We start from the raw sequence: 17,359 nt of genomic DNA on the forward strand, positions 1-17,359 counted from the left end.
ACCAGCCTGACTAACATGGTGAAACCCGGTCTTTACTAAATACAAAACAATTAGCCAGGTGTATTGGCGCATGCTTGTAAACTGGGCTACTCAGGAAGCTGAGACAGGAGAATTGCTTGTACCTGGGAGGCGGAGGTTGCAGTGAGCTGAGATCACGCTATTGCACTCCAGCCTGGGAAACAAGAGTGAAACTCCACCTCAAAAAAAAAAAGTTTCTTATAATTAACACAAACAGTAAAAATATTTCCGTTTTGTAAAAAACAAATTATATCTTCCAAAAATGGCCTGTGTTATTCTGGAATATTCCAGACTGTGGAAGAATGGTATCTTTTCACCTGCTAAATTACATTATTTTGCTTCTAACTTATGCTTTTTAATTTAATTTTATTATTATTATTATTATTATTTTTGGAGAGGGAATTTCCCTCTTGTTGCCCCGGCTGGAATGCAATGGCGCGACCTCGGCTCACTGCAACCTCCACTTCCCAGGTTCATGTGATTCTCCTGCCTCAGCCTCCTGAGTAGCTGGGATTACAGGCGCATGCCACCAGGCTCAGCTATAACTTACGCTTATGTTTTTATTTTTCATACCCCATCTCTTTTAAATGTCCCCCTTATTATTATGATTATTCTTGTTGTTCTGTTTTCTTTTGTTTTAAGAGACAATGTCTCTGTTTTGCTCAGGATGGTCTGTCTAGCTCCTGGGCTCGAGCAATCCTCCTGCCTTGGCTTCCCAAAGTGCTGGGATTACAGAAGTGAGCCACTGTGCCTGGCCTTGTTTTTATTTTTATATTTTTGAGAAATCCTAAGAGGTTTACCCTGGATCTGGAATGACTTTCATGCTTTTACTTTGAAGTTAGAATAGCTAGCGTTTTTCAGAGGAAGATAATGTTTTGGGAAATTCTAGAAGTAGATCAAAGTAAAAACAACATAAAAACCCATAATATCCTTGGGGAAATCAGCTAAAAACACAAAATTAACCATGAAACAACAGTAAAAAGTTACAGACATGAAAAAAAAATTGTGTTGAAAAACTGAGGGAGCAGCTGATTAGCCAATAAGAATGATGCTGAGTATGCATTGTGAATTAACGGAGAATTGACGTTTTTTTTTTCTTGGAGAAGCAGTCTCACTCTGTCACCCAGGCTGGAGTGTAGTGGCGCAAACTTGGCTCACTGCAACCTCCACCTCCCGGGTTCGAGCAGTTCTCCTGCCTCAGCCTCCCGAGTAGCTAGGACTACAGGCGCATGCTGCCATGCCCGGCTAATTTTTTGTATTTTAGTAGAGACAGGGTTTCACCGTGCTGCCCGGTCTGGTCTCGAACTCCTGAGCTCAGGCAATCCACCCGCTTTGGCCTCCCAAAGTGTTGGGATTACAGGTGTGAGCCACCATGTTGGGCTGAGAATTGACTTTTATTTTCACTCCGTAGCCAGGTGGAATGGTCATTAAATGGAAAGATTTTTAAAATTCATCTAAGAATTGAATAATGTTTTTCAAATATTCATGTAGGTGGGACTAGTAAAAGTTTTTTGGAGCAGTGAGGGCAGATTTTTTTTAAGATCTAAGATGATTAAAAAATCTTTTCTTTTGATTAACATAGTACCTAGACTTTTTTTTTCCCCCCTTGCCACAGGATTACTATTAATGGAGAAAGCCCAAAACATCGGTCATGGCATACTTTAACACCTATAGCTGATGATAAACTTTTCCTATGTGGTGGACTAAGTGCAGATAATATCCCATTAAGTAAGTTGATTAAAGTTTGGCTATAATTATTATCTCATTCTTTTTTCTTAATTGTACTTCATAGTTACAGTGAAGTAAATCTTTCTTTTTTCCTGTTTTTCTGGTTTGCCTTTATCTTCAACTGTTTTCTTGCATGAATTGTGACCTCTTTGGTTTTGTACCCTTGGCTCTCCACATTCACCTGTTTTCTAGGGAAAAAGAGGAAGGGTGATTGAAGCTAGATTAAATAAAGCCCCTTTCTACTACTATATTCTGTGATTCTGTGTCCACTGATTTTTGATCCAGGTGCTTGTACTGTAGGGTAGGATGCTTGCACTGTTCGCTTGTGCTATACTCCAGGCTGGGGGGTTTTCTTAGAAGGCCCTGGAAAGACAAAGTGGGAAGCCCAGTTGCTTCTCTTTTTGTTCCAGAGCTGTAGAGGAAAGTGTTTAGCTAAATTTTTTAAACTCCTATCATTGCTGGTCCCAGTGGCTGTGGGTTTTGGAATGCAGTTTTTCTTTCAGCAGTAAAATAGTGGCATCAGAATAGACAGACGACCAAGAATATCGACTTCTTAATTTGGCATATTAGATGTTTTGTGTTTTCTATTTTCTTTTCTTTTTTTTTCCTCTTTTTTTTTTTTTTTTTTTTTTGAGATGGAATCTTGCTTTGTGGCCCAGGCTAGAGTGCAATGGCGCAATCTCAGCTCACTGCAACCTCCACCTCCCGGGTTCAAGTGATTCTCCTTCCTCAGGCTCCTGAGTAGCTGGGATTACAGGTGCCCACCACCATGCCCAGCTAATTTTTGTATTTTTAGTAGAGGTAGGGTTTCCCCATGTTGGCCAGACTGGTCTCGAATTCCTGACCTCGTGATCCACTCGCCTCAGCTTCCCAAAGTGCTGGGACTACAGGTGTCAGCCACCAAACCCAGCCGTTTTCTGTTTTCTTAACCCAGAAGTTTTCTATGGCTAGAGATGTTTTCATTAAGAAACATTATATACTATTAAAACATTTATATAATTATATATTAGGGTCTGGAAACAACTATTTTCCGACAAAAGTTTATTGAGCATCAGCTGTGTGTCTGGCAGTCAGCTGGCCACCAAACAAATTCCAGAGGTTAGTTGGAGAAACAACAGTTCCTAGTAGGAGATGTTAGTTATTCTTTCATATTATTATACTTTTCCAATTTGTGAGATTTTTAATTAAAAGAGATTGGGAATCTAACAAAAAACTAACATCTGTACATTTCACTAGGGGCTGTTTAATATCATATCTTCATGATCTCTAGTGTTTTTAGGTCCTGTTTTCTGTTTTTGGTCATTGACCTATGGGAAATTAAATGTCCTAACTCATAAGCTAGTCTGTTTCCTCCCTTAAAGATTCTGTTTCAGTGTAAGATTTGTTCATATGGATATTCGATGATCCCAAGAAATTTTTTTGTTTGGTTGACTGTCATAATGGCATTGTGGTTATGTAAAAAATGTCCTTTTATTTTCAGTAATGCATACTGAAGTATGTATCGGGAAAATGATAGGAGATCTAGGATTTCATTTAGAAAAATTAAGCAATAAGAATAACAAAAAGATAAGTGGAGCACATGTAGCAAAGTCTTGATAGTTGTTGAATCTGCAGTATATGGAAGTTCATTGTCATGGTCACTCTACTTTTGTAAATGTTTGAAAATTTGTATGGTAAAATAGCCGCACTCAGAAAAGATAGTCATTTAAATGTAGCATGATACATTTGGGGGAAAATTAAAATTGTATCTCAAAGACCTAATCTTATTTTCTGAACCATCATGATATTGCAGGTGATGGTTGGATTCATAATGTCACAACAAATTGTTGGAAACAACTTACGCATTTACCTAAAACAAGACCTAGGTAAGTCTAGAAATTCACAAATAGTAAAATAGTTAAGAATTTTTAAAGTATTAAAATATAGTACCAAATTTATAGTGTTTGCCATTGAAACCATAAGCCATTAAGAAGGATATCTTTCAAATGAGCTTGATGTTACCTAAATAATTTATTATTTTAATTATATCTGATTGTTAGAAATGATCTATCCAGTTTTCACCCATATTTGCATATTTGAAAATGTTATTCTTTTAGGTAAATGCATAATCTTGCCTGATAACTGTGAAAATTAAGATAATTAAAATCATCATATGAGATTAATGTTTTTAATGTTAATATTTTTAATAAGCAGACAAAAATGGGGTTGGCTTTAATAGTAGTTATTTGTTTTTGGAAAAGGTTTAAAGCAAATTAATCAGGAAATTTGCTTCCATGTTGATTCAGTGGATGGCAGGTTATTGTTAATCTTTATTAGCTGCATGATGTATTCATTGATGGAAATTTTTTGAAAATGAAAATGTTATTTATGGTGTATCATAGGATTAAAAATTTTAGAAGTTATATACTATTATTAGACTACAAAGAAAACTACATTTGTACTATAATTCTTATTGTTTTTAATTTTATTGAATAGTATAATAATATCTTCATAGGAAATTCAGATTCAGCACATTATGATCATTATAATTGGTAATTCTTTTTTACGCTATGTATTTTAGAATTTTAAAAATACAGATTATTTATGCTAGTGTGAAATCAATTTAATGATATGTATTTTTGTTATTTAATAAATGATAGCTTACTTGAGAAAAAGACCTGAAAATATTTATATTTATTTTGGTATATGTGTCTATATGAATATTCACAATATATTTAGAATTCATAATTGCAATTGTGATTCTTATGTTTTCATGTAAAAACATTCATTGGAATGTATTACTTTAACAATTCTGGCTCTTTTGAAATTTTTTTTTTTTAATGTAAAGAGTTTTGTACTAAGACATGGGAGCCCAGAGTTCCAGTCCTTGCTCAGCTACTACCTACTTTTTTGGCTTTGAAAAGTCACTTAAAGAAACTGAGCATTGGCCAGGTGTGGTGGCTCACACCTATTAATCCCAGCACTTTGGGAGGCCGAGGCAGGAGGATCACTTGAGTCCAGGAGTTTGAGACCAGCCTGGGCAACATAGTGAGACCCCATCTCTACAGTTTTGTTTTTTTTTTAAAGGCCGGGTGTGGTGGTGCACACCTGTAGTCCCAGCTACTCGGGAGGCTGAGGTGGGAGGATCACTTGATCCCAGGAGGTTGAGGTTGTAGTGAGCTGAGATGTGCCACTGCACTCCAGCCTGGTTAACATAGACCCTGTCTCAAAACAAGAAAGAAAGAAAGAAACTGAGCATCGATTTCTTCATCTCTAAAATAAGAGAGTTGGACTAGATAATCTCTTAGTTTATTCCAGTTGTTTGATTGTATGAATGCATTAATTATAGACCAAAGTATTAGTAAAAATGTTTAATTTTAAAGTTGCTCCTATTTTATATTTCAACCCTTAATGAGTAATTAGAGCAACACAACTATTATCTATAATATACTATTAGTTAGAACTAGAGCTATGTAAAGAGATTTCTTTTAATTCAGCTGATGTGTCATGTAAATAATATGCTTTATTAGAATGTTTAGGTGATAAGTTTAGAGCAGCTGTGAAAGGACATAAACTATCAGTCTGTAGAAAAAACATCAGGTTGCAAGCTAGATGTCACCAAAATCAAGGCAGGAAAGGCTTTCCAGTGTTCTTCGATGATGAAATCCAGGCCAGAGTTTCCCTAAGGCAGATAAGACAGAGGCAGATCTACAGGTATGAGGTGAGGAGGAGAACAGGTGGGATACAGTTGAGTGTAAGGAGAACATATATATTTGTGTGTGTATATATATATATACTAATTTTTATAAAAGTGACAATTTAGCTAAGATCTTTAAGCAATTTGTGCAAACTTTTCAAGTTGTAATTTGAAATGTAAGCTGCCCAATTCTCCTCTTAGAACTCTACAGCAAGGTTTCTCAAGCTTGGCATTGCTGACATTTTAGACCACATAATTCTTTGTCATGAGGGTGTCCTGTGCATTGTAGTATGTTTAGCGGTATCCCTGTCCTTTACCCAGTAGGTGCCAGTTGTACTACCTTTTCTCTCCCAAGTTGTGACGACTAAAAATATCTCCATATACTGTGAAATGCCTCTTTAGGGGACAAATTGCCCCTGGTTGAGAACAACTGTTCTACAGTGTAGCAATCCTATTCTCTGGGTCTCACCTTCAATAAACCTATGGCTGAAAAGCCATATATATAGCCAGACCTGATAGCCTGTAGAGTTGGCTATCAGCAAGGACCCTTTTTTATGTGTCTGAAAAAGATGTTGGAGAAAATATTAGTATATAGAGCCCCAAGTACTGTTGGATCTGGTGAGTATCGCCAAGGTTACACATAACCTTCTCTCCAGGAAATTATTCTGTTCCTTCCCATGTATGAGAGCATTTTTTGTATTCTCTCTCCTTTACCTAACCCTCTTCCAGTCCCCATCCTCAACCCCACCACATAGTCTGGGTTCTTGTTGAAGATTTATATCAATGTATCATCTAAGATAAGAGTTGGAGAATTGGGCAGAGTATTTCCCAAACAACATCTCTAATGACTTGGTTCCATTTTGGGCCACAAGTGCATTTGTCATTAAATGTGTACATGATTGTCTGAGGAAAGTATTTGGTTTAACGAATTGTGCATAATTCCACTGTTTGCACTTGTGAAATTTAAATAAAAGGGATTAACATACTAAAAATTAGTTATGTGTCCCAGTTCCTGGGAAGTAGAAAAAATAAAATAAGTTGTGTAGTAATAAAATAAGTTATGATTTATAATTGTTTTAGGTATCTGCTGCTTTAACAGTTGGTATATTAAGAAAAGTAATCAAGGCCAGGTGTGGTGGCTCACGCCTGTAATCCCAGCACTTTGGGAGGCCAAGGTGAGAGGATTGCTTGAGCCCAGGAGTTCAAGACCAGCCTGGATAATACAGTGAAACCCCATCTCTGAATTAAAAAAAACAAAAAACAAATTAGCTAGGTGTGGTGGCGTATGCCTATAGTCCCAGCTACTCAGGAGGCTGAGGTGGAAGGATTGCTTGAGCCCGGGAGACAGAGAATGGAGGAAGCAGAGATTGTGCCACTGCACTCCAGCCTGGGTGACAGAGCCAGATCCTGTCTCAAAAAAAAAAAAGAAAAGGAATCAAAGTACTCTAAAAGTCAAAGCAATAACTATGTAAAAATCCCTAATTTACCCTCTAAAATTGGGAAAGTTTTTTGAGAGTTCTCATACTCTGGAAATATTCAACTTTGTAAAACCATAAAATTAGTATTTGTTTTGTTTTTTTGGTTTTTTGAGATGGAGTCTCAGTCTGTCATCAGGCTGGAGTGCAGTGGCATGATCTTGGCTCACTGCGATGTCTGCCTCCCGGGTTCAAGCGATCCTCCTGCCTCAGCCTCCTGAGTAGCTGGGACTACAGGAGAAAATTATTGTTTGTTAATAATGTGATACTGGAAATAGACATGAGCTATCAGACCACTTCCAAAAGAGCATTAGATGCTCTACTCCTTTGTGAAATAATTTGTATATATGATGACTGAATATATTATGTTGTTTTCTTGATGTTTATTTTTGTTTGGTTGGTTGTTGTTTTTTTGTTTGTTTGTTTGTTTGTTTGAATCGGAGGCTCACTCTATCGCCCAGGCTGGAGTGCATGGAGAAATAATTTGTGTATCTAATCACTGAATATATTATGTTTTTTTTTCATGTTTGCTTTTGTTTGGTTGGTTTTTTGTTTGTTCGTTTGTTTTTTTTTGAGTTGGAGTCTCGCTCTGTCGCCCAGGCTGGGGTGCAGTGGTGTGATCTCGGCTCACTACAACCTCCACCTCTTGGGTTCAAGCAGTTCTCCTGCCTCAGCCTTCTAAGTAGCTGGGATTACAGGCATGTGCCAATACGCTCAGCTAATTTTTTTTTTATTTTTAGTAGAGATGGAGTTTCACTATGTTGGTCAGGCTGATCTTGAACTCCTGTCCTTGTGATCTGCCCATCTCAGCCTCCGAAAGTGCTGGGATTACAGGCTTGAGCCACTGCGCCCAGCCTCATGTTTGCTTTTGTTATTCACAAGTTTTCGAGCAGAAAACTGGGTACAGAACACCACATGAGGCATTTTTAAGAAACCATAAAATTAGATTCCCCAAGTTCCCATGGTGTGCTGGTAATGGCCAACAACCACTCTCTAGAGTGTGAGGATGCCCTAATTTGTAGCATTTGCTGATTTCCAAGGTGTAAATACTCCTACCCTGGCCAATTTCAAGCTTCCAATGTGATGTCACTGCACGTGGAGTTGGATGCAGATACGCACAGTCAGCTTCTGCTAGCCAGTAAGCCGATTCCAGCACACCACTGTGACAATTTCTTACCTCAAGGACCTCGTAATCTTAGGTAGCTAGTCAAACAGCTAAAGTAGCATACAGAGCAGTTCATCTTCAAATGTAAGTGAGGCGAGTATAAAATGAGCACATAAACATTAAAGGGTGCTGAATAGAGATGGTAACAGAACCAGTTTTGGGTAGGTATTTGGAATACTTCCTGGGTGTTTGGAGCCTGTTTTTAAGGCCCAATAAGAATGGCTTATTATTCTAAGCATGAGAAACAGAGTGAACAAAAGCCTAGAGATAGATGATAAGCTTTTCTCATAGGGGAAGCAAGGAAATGAATTTAGCTAAGTAGAGGGCTCATTTAGGAAGAAGCCAAGAATTTAGATTTGTGGGAAAAAGAAACAGTGGTTGATCACAAATATTAGGCTAGGAAAAACAGCCATTGGTAGCGTAGATACTTCCTCATCAGGAAATTTCCATGGTTAGAAACAATATTTGAAAAATATTTGTTATTAGCCATGTGTAGCTGGGGGAGATGAGAGACTGAAAAACTAGGAACGTATTATGGTGTTCTGTACTCTGAGTCAAGAGTAGTGTGACAATGGAAATGTGAAGGAGTGCCAAACTGGATTTGTTGGGTGATGGGGAGCATAGAGTAGGAAAAAAAAGAGGCAAAAATTATAAGAACAGTAACATGGCAGATAGTAATAAGAAAACTGGGAAAGTGCCTGTTTCAGCAATAAGGTGATCAGTTCCTTTTTAATTTATTTCACTGTAGGAATAATATGTATGAGAGAAAAAGGTTATAAAAATATTGAAGGATATAATAGGGTTATTAAGAGTCATCTCTGGCTGCGTGTGGTGGCTCATGCCTATAATCCCAGCACTTTGGGAGACTGAGGCAGGAGGATTACCTGATCCCAGGAGTTCAAAACTAGCCTCATCTCTTTAAAAACAAAAACAAAAAAACAGAGAGCGTCATCTCCTTAATGGTGTGATTTAATGAACTCTAGAGGAATCTTTATAACCCCTTTTAGGATATTCCAGAGGTTCAAGTTCAATCATGTCTCTTTTAAATAGATTACATTTTAGAGTATGAAATTTAGAATTGATTTATATATAATATACAGTTTCTTCCATGACAGTGTTTCACTCTGTTTATAATTTTCAATCACAGGTTATGGCACACAGCCTGTTTGGGAAAAGAAAATGAAATAATGGTATTTGGTGGGAGCAAAGATGACTTACTTGCCTTGGATACAGTAAGAAAATTTTATATCTAAATATGTCCTCTGAGTAGTTGTGTTATTCAGCCTAAATGGCTATTCAGCAAGAATGTTGATATTCTAACATTGCAAAATATGAAGGGCACGAAATGTTACTCTGTGGTTTAAATGATCTTCAGGATGACAGGCCTTTTTTTTTTTTTGAGATGGAGTCTTGCTCTGTCGCCCAGGCTGGAGTGCAGTGGCATGATCTCGGCTCACTGCAAGCTTCGCCTCCCAGGTTCATGCCATTCTCCTGCCTCAGCCTCCTGAGAAGCTGGGACTACAGGCGCCCACCACCATGCCCAGCTAATTTTTTGTATTTTCAGTAGAGATGGGGTTTCACCGTGTTAGCCAGGACAGTCTCGATCTCCTGACCTCATGATCCACCCGCCTCGGCCTCCCAAAGTGCTGGGATTGCAGGTGTGAACCACCGCGCCCAGCAAGAATGACTGGCTTTTATGAAGCCTTTCTGGATATTTTGAATTTACAAATCAAAATAGGTCTATTAATTTGATTAGCCAAATTATTAAGAAGACCTTTTAAAGGATAAGTCCTCTTTCTCTTTTCTCTTACATGGGTTTCTCTAATATTACTGAATTAAAATATTTGTATGTAGGCCAGGTGTAGTTGCCTATGCCTCTAATCCCAGCCCTTTGGGCCAAGGCAGGCAAATCACTTGAGGCCAGGAGTTCGAGACCAGCCTGGTCAACACAGCAAAAACCCATCTCCACTAAAAATACAAAAATGACCCAGGTGCGGAGACGCATGCCTGTAGTCCCAGCTACTTGGGAGACTGAGGCATGAGAATCGCTTGAACCCAGGAGGTGGAGGTTGCAGCAAACCAAGATCATGCCATTGCACTCCAGTCTGGGTGACAGAGCGAGACCCTGTCTCAAAGAAATACATATTTGTATCTAATACTTGATACATAAAAAGAATATTAATCATGTAGATTCTAAGTATAATAAATACCCATGAATTTTGTTAGTTATTTTAGAGTTAGAACATCATCAGTACTGTTGAAGCCACTTGATTATTCCTTCTGAATCTTACCTCCTAGCTTCTTCCCTCAAGAGGAGACTACTTTGTTGAAATATTTCAAGTATATTCTTTTTTATTTTTTTGAGCCAGGGTTTTGCTGTTACCCAGGCTGGAGTACAGTGGCATGATCTCGGTTCACTGCAACATCTACCTCCTGAGTTCAAGCAATTCACCTGCCTCAGCCTCCCAAGTAGCTGGGATTACAGGTGTGTGCCACCACGCCTGGCTAATTTTTTGTATTTTTAGTAGAGATGAGGTTTCACCATGTTGGTCAGGCTGGTCTTGAACTCGTGACCTCAAGTGATCCACTCACCTCAGCCTCCCAAAGTGCAGGGATTACAGGCATTAGCACCGTGCCTGGCCTATTCTCTTTTTTACTGTGTATCTTTTACCACTGCTTTACTCAGCTGTTTTACATTTAGTTGAAAGCATTGCAATTTTAAAATTTGATAAAACTAAGGTCAAAGGTATAAATGAATAGCATTTGGAGAGTATGGTTCTTTCACTCCTAGCACCCTGGGAAATTTAGAGCAGGGCAGCCATATTTATATACTATACACAATGGGACAGTTCAGGAACGATTTGTCTGGTTTCGTGTAGTGCACTCAAAAATAGAGCATTCTGAGCCATCAGGGATGGGGAACTGCGAGCCAGAGCCTAACCCAGAGGGCAATAGCTCCCTTTCATCTCTTGAGGCGCAGTTATCTCCAGAGCTTCTCCTATGGAGTGGCAAACTCCAAAATAGGATGGCTTCTCTCCAGGGAATTTGCTTTATTTTGTAGTTATGAAGCCCCTAACTTAATTATTTTGTATATTGAAAGTTTTAGAGCTTTCTTTGGCTGAGATTTCAGTGCTTCACTAAAAGATTAAAACTACAACTTTGCATTTATTAAAAAAGCAAATTTTGTGGTTTGTCTTCTCTTTCTTGGCACTAGAAATCTTCATTTAGGATGCAAAGTTTATCATGAAAATAGGAATTCTGATTAAAAGTATGATCATAAATTATGAAATTCTAAAGACCTATTTGAAAGGTTTAGATAAATTTTCTGTGACTTTTCTACCACATTAACTTTTAGATGAGAGAGTCATTATTCAAATAATCTTGAGATCTTGACTTTCAAATTAAGAATTCCCGGGGAGGACTGGGCATGGTGACTCACGCCTGTAATCCCAGCACTTTGGGAAGCAGAGGTGGGCAGATCACCCTGAGGTCAGGAGTTTGAGACTAGCCTGGCCAACATGGCAAAACCCCATCTCTACTAAAAATTACAAAAATTAGCCAGGGTGTGGTGGTGTGCACCTGTAATCCCAGCTACTCAGGAGGCTGAGGCAGGAGAATCACTTGAACCTGAGAGGCAGAGGTTGCAGTGAGCCGAGATCACACTACCGCACTCTAGCCTGGGCAATAGAGTGAGACTCCAAACTAAAAAAAAAAAAAAAAAAAAAAAGGATTCCCGGAGAATCCTGAGACCACCTGGAAAAGGAGGACAAGGTAAAGAGGAAATTTTAACATATGAGTTATTTGAAAGAAAAAGTTCAGCTTAAAAACAAAGCGCCAGGCATGGTGGCTCACACCTGTAATCCCAGCACTTTGGAAGGCTGAGGCCAGTAGATTGCTTGAACTCAAGGCAACCTGGTGAAACCCTGTCTGTACAACAGCTGGACGTGGTAGCCTGTTCCTGTAGTCCCAGCTACTTGCGGGGCTGAGGTTGGAGGATGGCTTGAGCCAAGAAGACAGAGGTTGCAGTGAGCTCTGATTTCCCAGCCTGGGAAAGAGAGCCAGACCCTGTCTCCAAAAAAAAAAAAAAAAAAAAGGTTTTGAAAACACTATTGGGCTGGGTGTGGTGGCTCACGTCTGTAATCACAACACTTTGGGGGGCTGAGGCAAGTGGATCACCTGAGGTCAGGAGTTTGAAACCAGCCTGGCCAATATGGCGAAACCTAGTCTCTACTAAAAATACAAAAAAAAAAATTAGCCAGCCATGGTGGTGGGCACCTGTAATCCCAGCTACTCAGGAGGCTGAAGCAAGAGAATCGCTTGAACCTGGGAGTTGGAAGTTGGAGGTTGCAGTGAGCGGAGATTGTACCACTGTACTCCAGTCTGGGCGACAGAGTGGGACTCCATCTCAAAAAAAAAAAAAAAAAAGGAAAACCACTACTGTTATTTTTTAACTCACTTCTTGGTGAAGAATGTATTTCTTATTTTCAAATTTGCAATTACGTAGGCTATTGGTTAGGTAAAAATGTGGTCACTGAAAATTGGAAACCACAAACTCAAAGTTTGTAGGTAGCAGGTATGTGTATCTACGTGTATGTTTATGTGTGTGCGTGAATTTATGTATCAACAGCTAGAAAGATTTATTTGCTGCCTTATACAATCTTTTACGTTTATAAAATTAAAAAACATTCACTTATTGTTATTTTTATCAAAAACTCAATAATGCCTTTTTTATGTTGATTAGGGTCACTGTAATGATTTATTGATCTTTCAAATACAGCCTTATTCGCTACTCAGGTAAGCAAATTTAATATTTTCTATATATTTGCTATGAATATATGATAATTTCTTTCTCATTTTTGGAAAGAGTTGAAATAGTTTTCAGGTTGTTTATGACATGAATTCAGGACTATGTTCACATCTTCTTAAGAGTATAATCAAATTTATAATGGCGAACTATACACCAATGTGAGTTTTAAAAATTAAAATATACTGGCTTGGTGTGATGGCTCACACCTGTAATCCGAGTGCTCTGAGAGGCCAAAGCAGGAGGATCACTTGAGGTCAGGAGTTCAAGATCAGCGTGGGTAACATCATGAAACCCACATCTCTACAAAAAAAAAAAAAGTAGCTGGCATGGTTGCTCACGTGTGTAGTCCTGGCTACTGTGGCTACTGGGGAGACTGAAGTGGGAGGATGGCTTGAGCCCAGGAGTTTGAGGCTGCAGTGAGCTATGATCATGTTTTCTGCACTCCAGCCTGGAAATAGACTGAAAGCCTGTCTCAAAAATAAATAAATAAATATTTATTACACACACATATATACATACATGTGTGTATATGTATTTTGTGTGTGTGTGTGTATGTATACATACAATACAGTCACTGTTTTGTTTGTAAAATTGCTTTTAGTTTATATGGTAATATTAAACATACTATATTTCCTTAATTCTAAGCCTGACATTTTTCACATTTTAACTTTTTGGAAATTAGAATGTGCCTAAAAATATATATCATGTATATGTTATATACAGTCATTCCTTGGTATTTGTGGGAATCGGTTCCAGGAAAACCCCCACTTGGATACCAAAATTCATGAATGCTCAAGTCTCTTATATAGGGTGATGTAATATTTGCATATAAACCTATGCCCATCCTACTATATACTTTAAATAATCTCTACTTTACTCATAATTCCTAATACAATTTAAATACTATGAAAGTAATTGTTACACTGTATTGTTTTGGGTATAATTACAAGAAAAAAATGTCTGTACATGTTCAGTACAGATACAACCTTCATAGGCCTAACTACATTTTCAATCTGCAGTTGGTTGAATCCACAGAGGAGGAACTTACAGATTACAGGGGGCTGACTGTATATATACACATACACAGACATTTAATATCAAAGAATTTCTTTTTTTAACCCCAAAGCTAGTATTAAGTTGGTGATATGATTTATAGTGTCTTAGCTCATACATTCTTGCTCTAAAAGGAGTCCATACAAAGTTTAGTGGGAGGATTATGGAAGAAACCCCTATTTCTGTCTGTGAGAGTTGGGAGAAAGGATTTGAGAGATGTAGAAGTTGCCCAGTGAACATGTGTGGGAATTTTATGCAGAAGGAATAACATAAGCGAAGACATATGAGAAAGAGAGAGAGAAAGAGAGGGGACATGCTATATTTCAAGGAGTATACTGTAACATTTAGATGTTCTATAACATGAACCACTTAAAAACCATTAGACTAGCTCAAACTGAACCTTTCTAATATCTTTCTTAACTACCCCTTCTCTTCGCACAGTAGTTCTCAAACTAAACTCTCATGAGGGGCTTCAAAAAAATTAATGCCTGTGTTCTGCCCCCACAGGTGGTGATTTAATTAGTCCAGGGTGTGGCCTGCACTTTGGATTGCAAGTTCCTCATATGCAGGGATCAAGAAACACTTGAGTGCCTACTTGGGAAGGCACTGTGCCATGAAATAAAAAGGCATAGCCTTTCCCTAAAATTGCAAATAATATAGAAGGTAGACTGTCAAGCTTTCAGACTTTTTCTACAATAGAAAAAGGAAATTGCCTTAAAAGAAACATATACAAAGTTTATGAGAATACTGGAGAAGAAGGCATTTTGTCTGTCTATGATTAAGATGGCAGAGGTTAGGGAAGTCTTCACAGAAGAAGGGTTTGAGCTAAGAATTTGCCATGAACAAACAATGAAAGGGTGTTAGTGTAAAGATATATAAAAAAGCATAGTGTGTTCTGGAAACTGAATTCTTCAGCATCCCTGGAATGTAGTATGAGGCAGAGAGTTGCAAGAAATGATGTTGGGCAAGAAATCAGAAATCATATGTCATCTAGAACTTTATCTCTCTTTTACAGTATCTGGTGTAAAAGAGATCAAGAGCCATTCAAAAATTTGGAGCAAGAGAATAAGATGATCATATTACAAGTTAGACAATTCCTCTGGCAACAGAGTGGATGAAAAATTGAAGGGATATGTGACTGGGTAAAGAAAATCGGTAAAGAGACTATTACAATGGTCAGGTACAGAGTGAATGTCTGATTTGGAAAGTATCAATGGCGCTGGAGAAGGAAGGGAGATGGAGATATTTAGGAGGGAGAATGGACTTGGTAGTTAAATAGATGCCAAGGAAAAGGAGTGGGAAGAATTAATGATAGGAATATAGAGAAAGGCAGTGGTCTGAAGATGGGATAAGGGTAGAAATGATGAGTTTGGTTTTGGATGTGCTAAGTGTTTATGGGAACTCCAGTGGAGCTATCCATTAAATGCTTAAATGTATGGAAAGAGGTCTGGGCCAGACATAAAATTTCAGAATCATTGGAGAATTAGTAAGTGTGGATTAGCTCTGGCCAGGAGGAGTTTTAGGAGTAAGCAGGAAGCCAACAACTCAACATTAGGAACTTACTACGTTTGAGAGGTAGGGAGAAGAAAAGGAGGCAGCAAGAGAGTGACCAGAGAAGTTGAAGGCTAGCCAGGAGATAATGGTAGCACAAAAACCAAGAGAAGGGAGATCTGAACAAGGAAAGACTACTGTAAAGAGATCCCATAATATTTGGATTGAAAAGCACTGTGGATAGTACACATTTTCCCTCGTCTCCATTTTCACAGTCAAGGATCCAGTGTCTGTAGTCTCACTCCTCACCACTGCTTCCAGGTTATATCATTTCACATGCAGGTGTTGCCATCCACTAACCTCTGGCTCATTTTCCCCCAGTCACTGAAGACTTTGACCCTGGCTCACTACAGTCCCTTTTCGTGACTGGTTTTAGCATCTGTGTGGAGAACGCTTTTCATTCTTTATGATCTCGCTCAGGACAGTTCCACCTGTGAAATCTTAAACTCCCATCCTCCTCTTGGACCAGAAACCTCTTATCCTTTTAATTCTTACACTCCCTTACTGCTTGGACTCTTCTGGGTTCTCCAAATAATAAGACCCTTCCAGTTTTAACTTTCTTTCGTATCCAGCCTAGTTCATCTGCACTTCTTTCCCTTGCCAGCAATTTTAATCCCTTTCTCCACCGTTTCTCTGTTGGTGAAGGTGGAAGCCAGGATGACTTCTGGGGAAGAACACCAAGACCAAGGGAGGATGAGTATGTTTGTTTATATGCTGGTTGGGCAAGAGAAGCCAGTGGAGAGTAGGTTGTTAGAAACAAGAAAATGTAGGAAAAGTGGGTAGAGCAGTGTCTTGAGAAGGTGATTTTAGCAAAAAGATTTTTAAATTAGTCCTTGACTGGAGAAAGGATTCTTTTCTTTAAAATAGTGGAGAAAGAAGGAAGTATGGATATATAGATAGAAAACTTTTTTGGTTGAGGCAGGACATTGAGAAGTTCCACTTGATAGTGAGGTCATCTGATAAGAGAAAAGAGAAGTGAGGATAAGAACTTAAGATGAATGGTGAAGATCTGAAGTAGCTGCCTAGGTGACTGCAAGAAGATGCTGACTTCTGTCTGTGGGATATATAACAAAGGAGCACGCAGCTGTGATAGAATATCATCAATATGTAGTGGCACCATAGCTGAGAAACATGGCTTTCCCCAGTAGCACTAAGCAGCCGGGTTGCAGGTGCAGAAAGGAGATGACCGGCTGAATTTATCCATCATTACAGTTTGGCTGGGATGGGTAACAGAAATGGTGGAGAAGGGGATTAAAATTGCTGGCAAGAGAAGGAAGTGCAGGGAACTAGGCTGGATATGAAAGAAAGTTAAAACGGGACGGGTCTTATTATTTGGAGAACCCAGAAGAGTCCAAGCAGTAAGGGAGTGTAAGAATTAAAAGGATAGGCCGGGCGCGGTGGCTCAAGCCTGTAATCCCAGCACTTTGGGAGGCCGAGACGGGCGGATCACGAGGTCAGGAGATCAAGACCATCCTGGCTAACCCGGTGAAACCCCGTCTCTACTAAAAAATACAAAAATCTAGCCGGGCGAGGTGGCGGGCGCCTGTAGTCCCAGCTACTCGGGAGTCTCGAGGCAGGAGAATGGCGTGAACCCGGGAGGCGGAGCTTGCAGTGAGCTGAGATCCAGCCACTGCACTCCAGCCTGGGCGACAGAGCGAGACTCCGCCTCAAAAAAAAAAAAAAAAAAAGAATTAAAAGGATAAGAGGTTTCTGGTCCAAGAGGAGGATGGGAGTTTAAGATTTCACAGGTGGAACTGTCCTGAGCGAGATCATAAAGAATGAAAAGGGTTCTCCACACAGATGCTAAAACCAGTCACGAAAAGGGACTGTAGTGAGCCAGGGTCAAAGTCTTCAGTGACTGGGGGAAAATGAGCCAGAGGTTAGTG

At 39.0% G+C, this 17,359-nt stretch overlaps 1 protein-coding gene across 1 annotated transcript in view; it reads left to right on the forward strand.

Moving 5' to 3' along the window:
• Window positions 1-17,359, forward strand: part of KLHDC1 (kelch domain containing 1) — a 64,531-nt gene that overhangs the window by 38,773 nt on the left and 8,399 nt on the right. The window contains exons 9-12 of the mRNA XM_073010966.1: window positions 1,634-1,746; window positions 3,539-3,611; window positions 9,210-9,294; window positions 12,804-12,856. Coding sequence (XP_072867067.1) covers window positions 1,634-1,746; window positions 3,539-3,611; window positions 9,210-9,294; window positions 12,804-12,856 — 324 coding nt within the window. The remainder of the gene's footprint in view (window positions 1-1,633; window positions 1,747-3,538; window positions 3,612-9,209; window positions 9,295-12,803; window positions 12,857-17,359) is intronic.

Source organism: Chlorocebus sabaeus, chromosome 24 (assembly GCF_047675955.1).
Source record: "Chlorocebus sabaeus isolate Y175 chromosome 24, mChlSab1.0.hap1, whole genome shotgun sequence".
Lineage (NCBI taxonomy): Eukaryota > Metazoa > Chordata > Mammalia > Primates > Cercopithecidae > Chlorocebus > Chlorocebus sabaeus.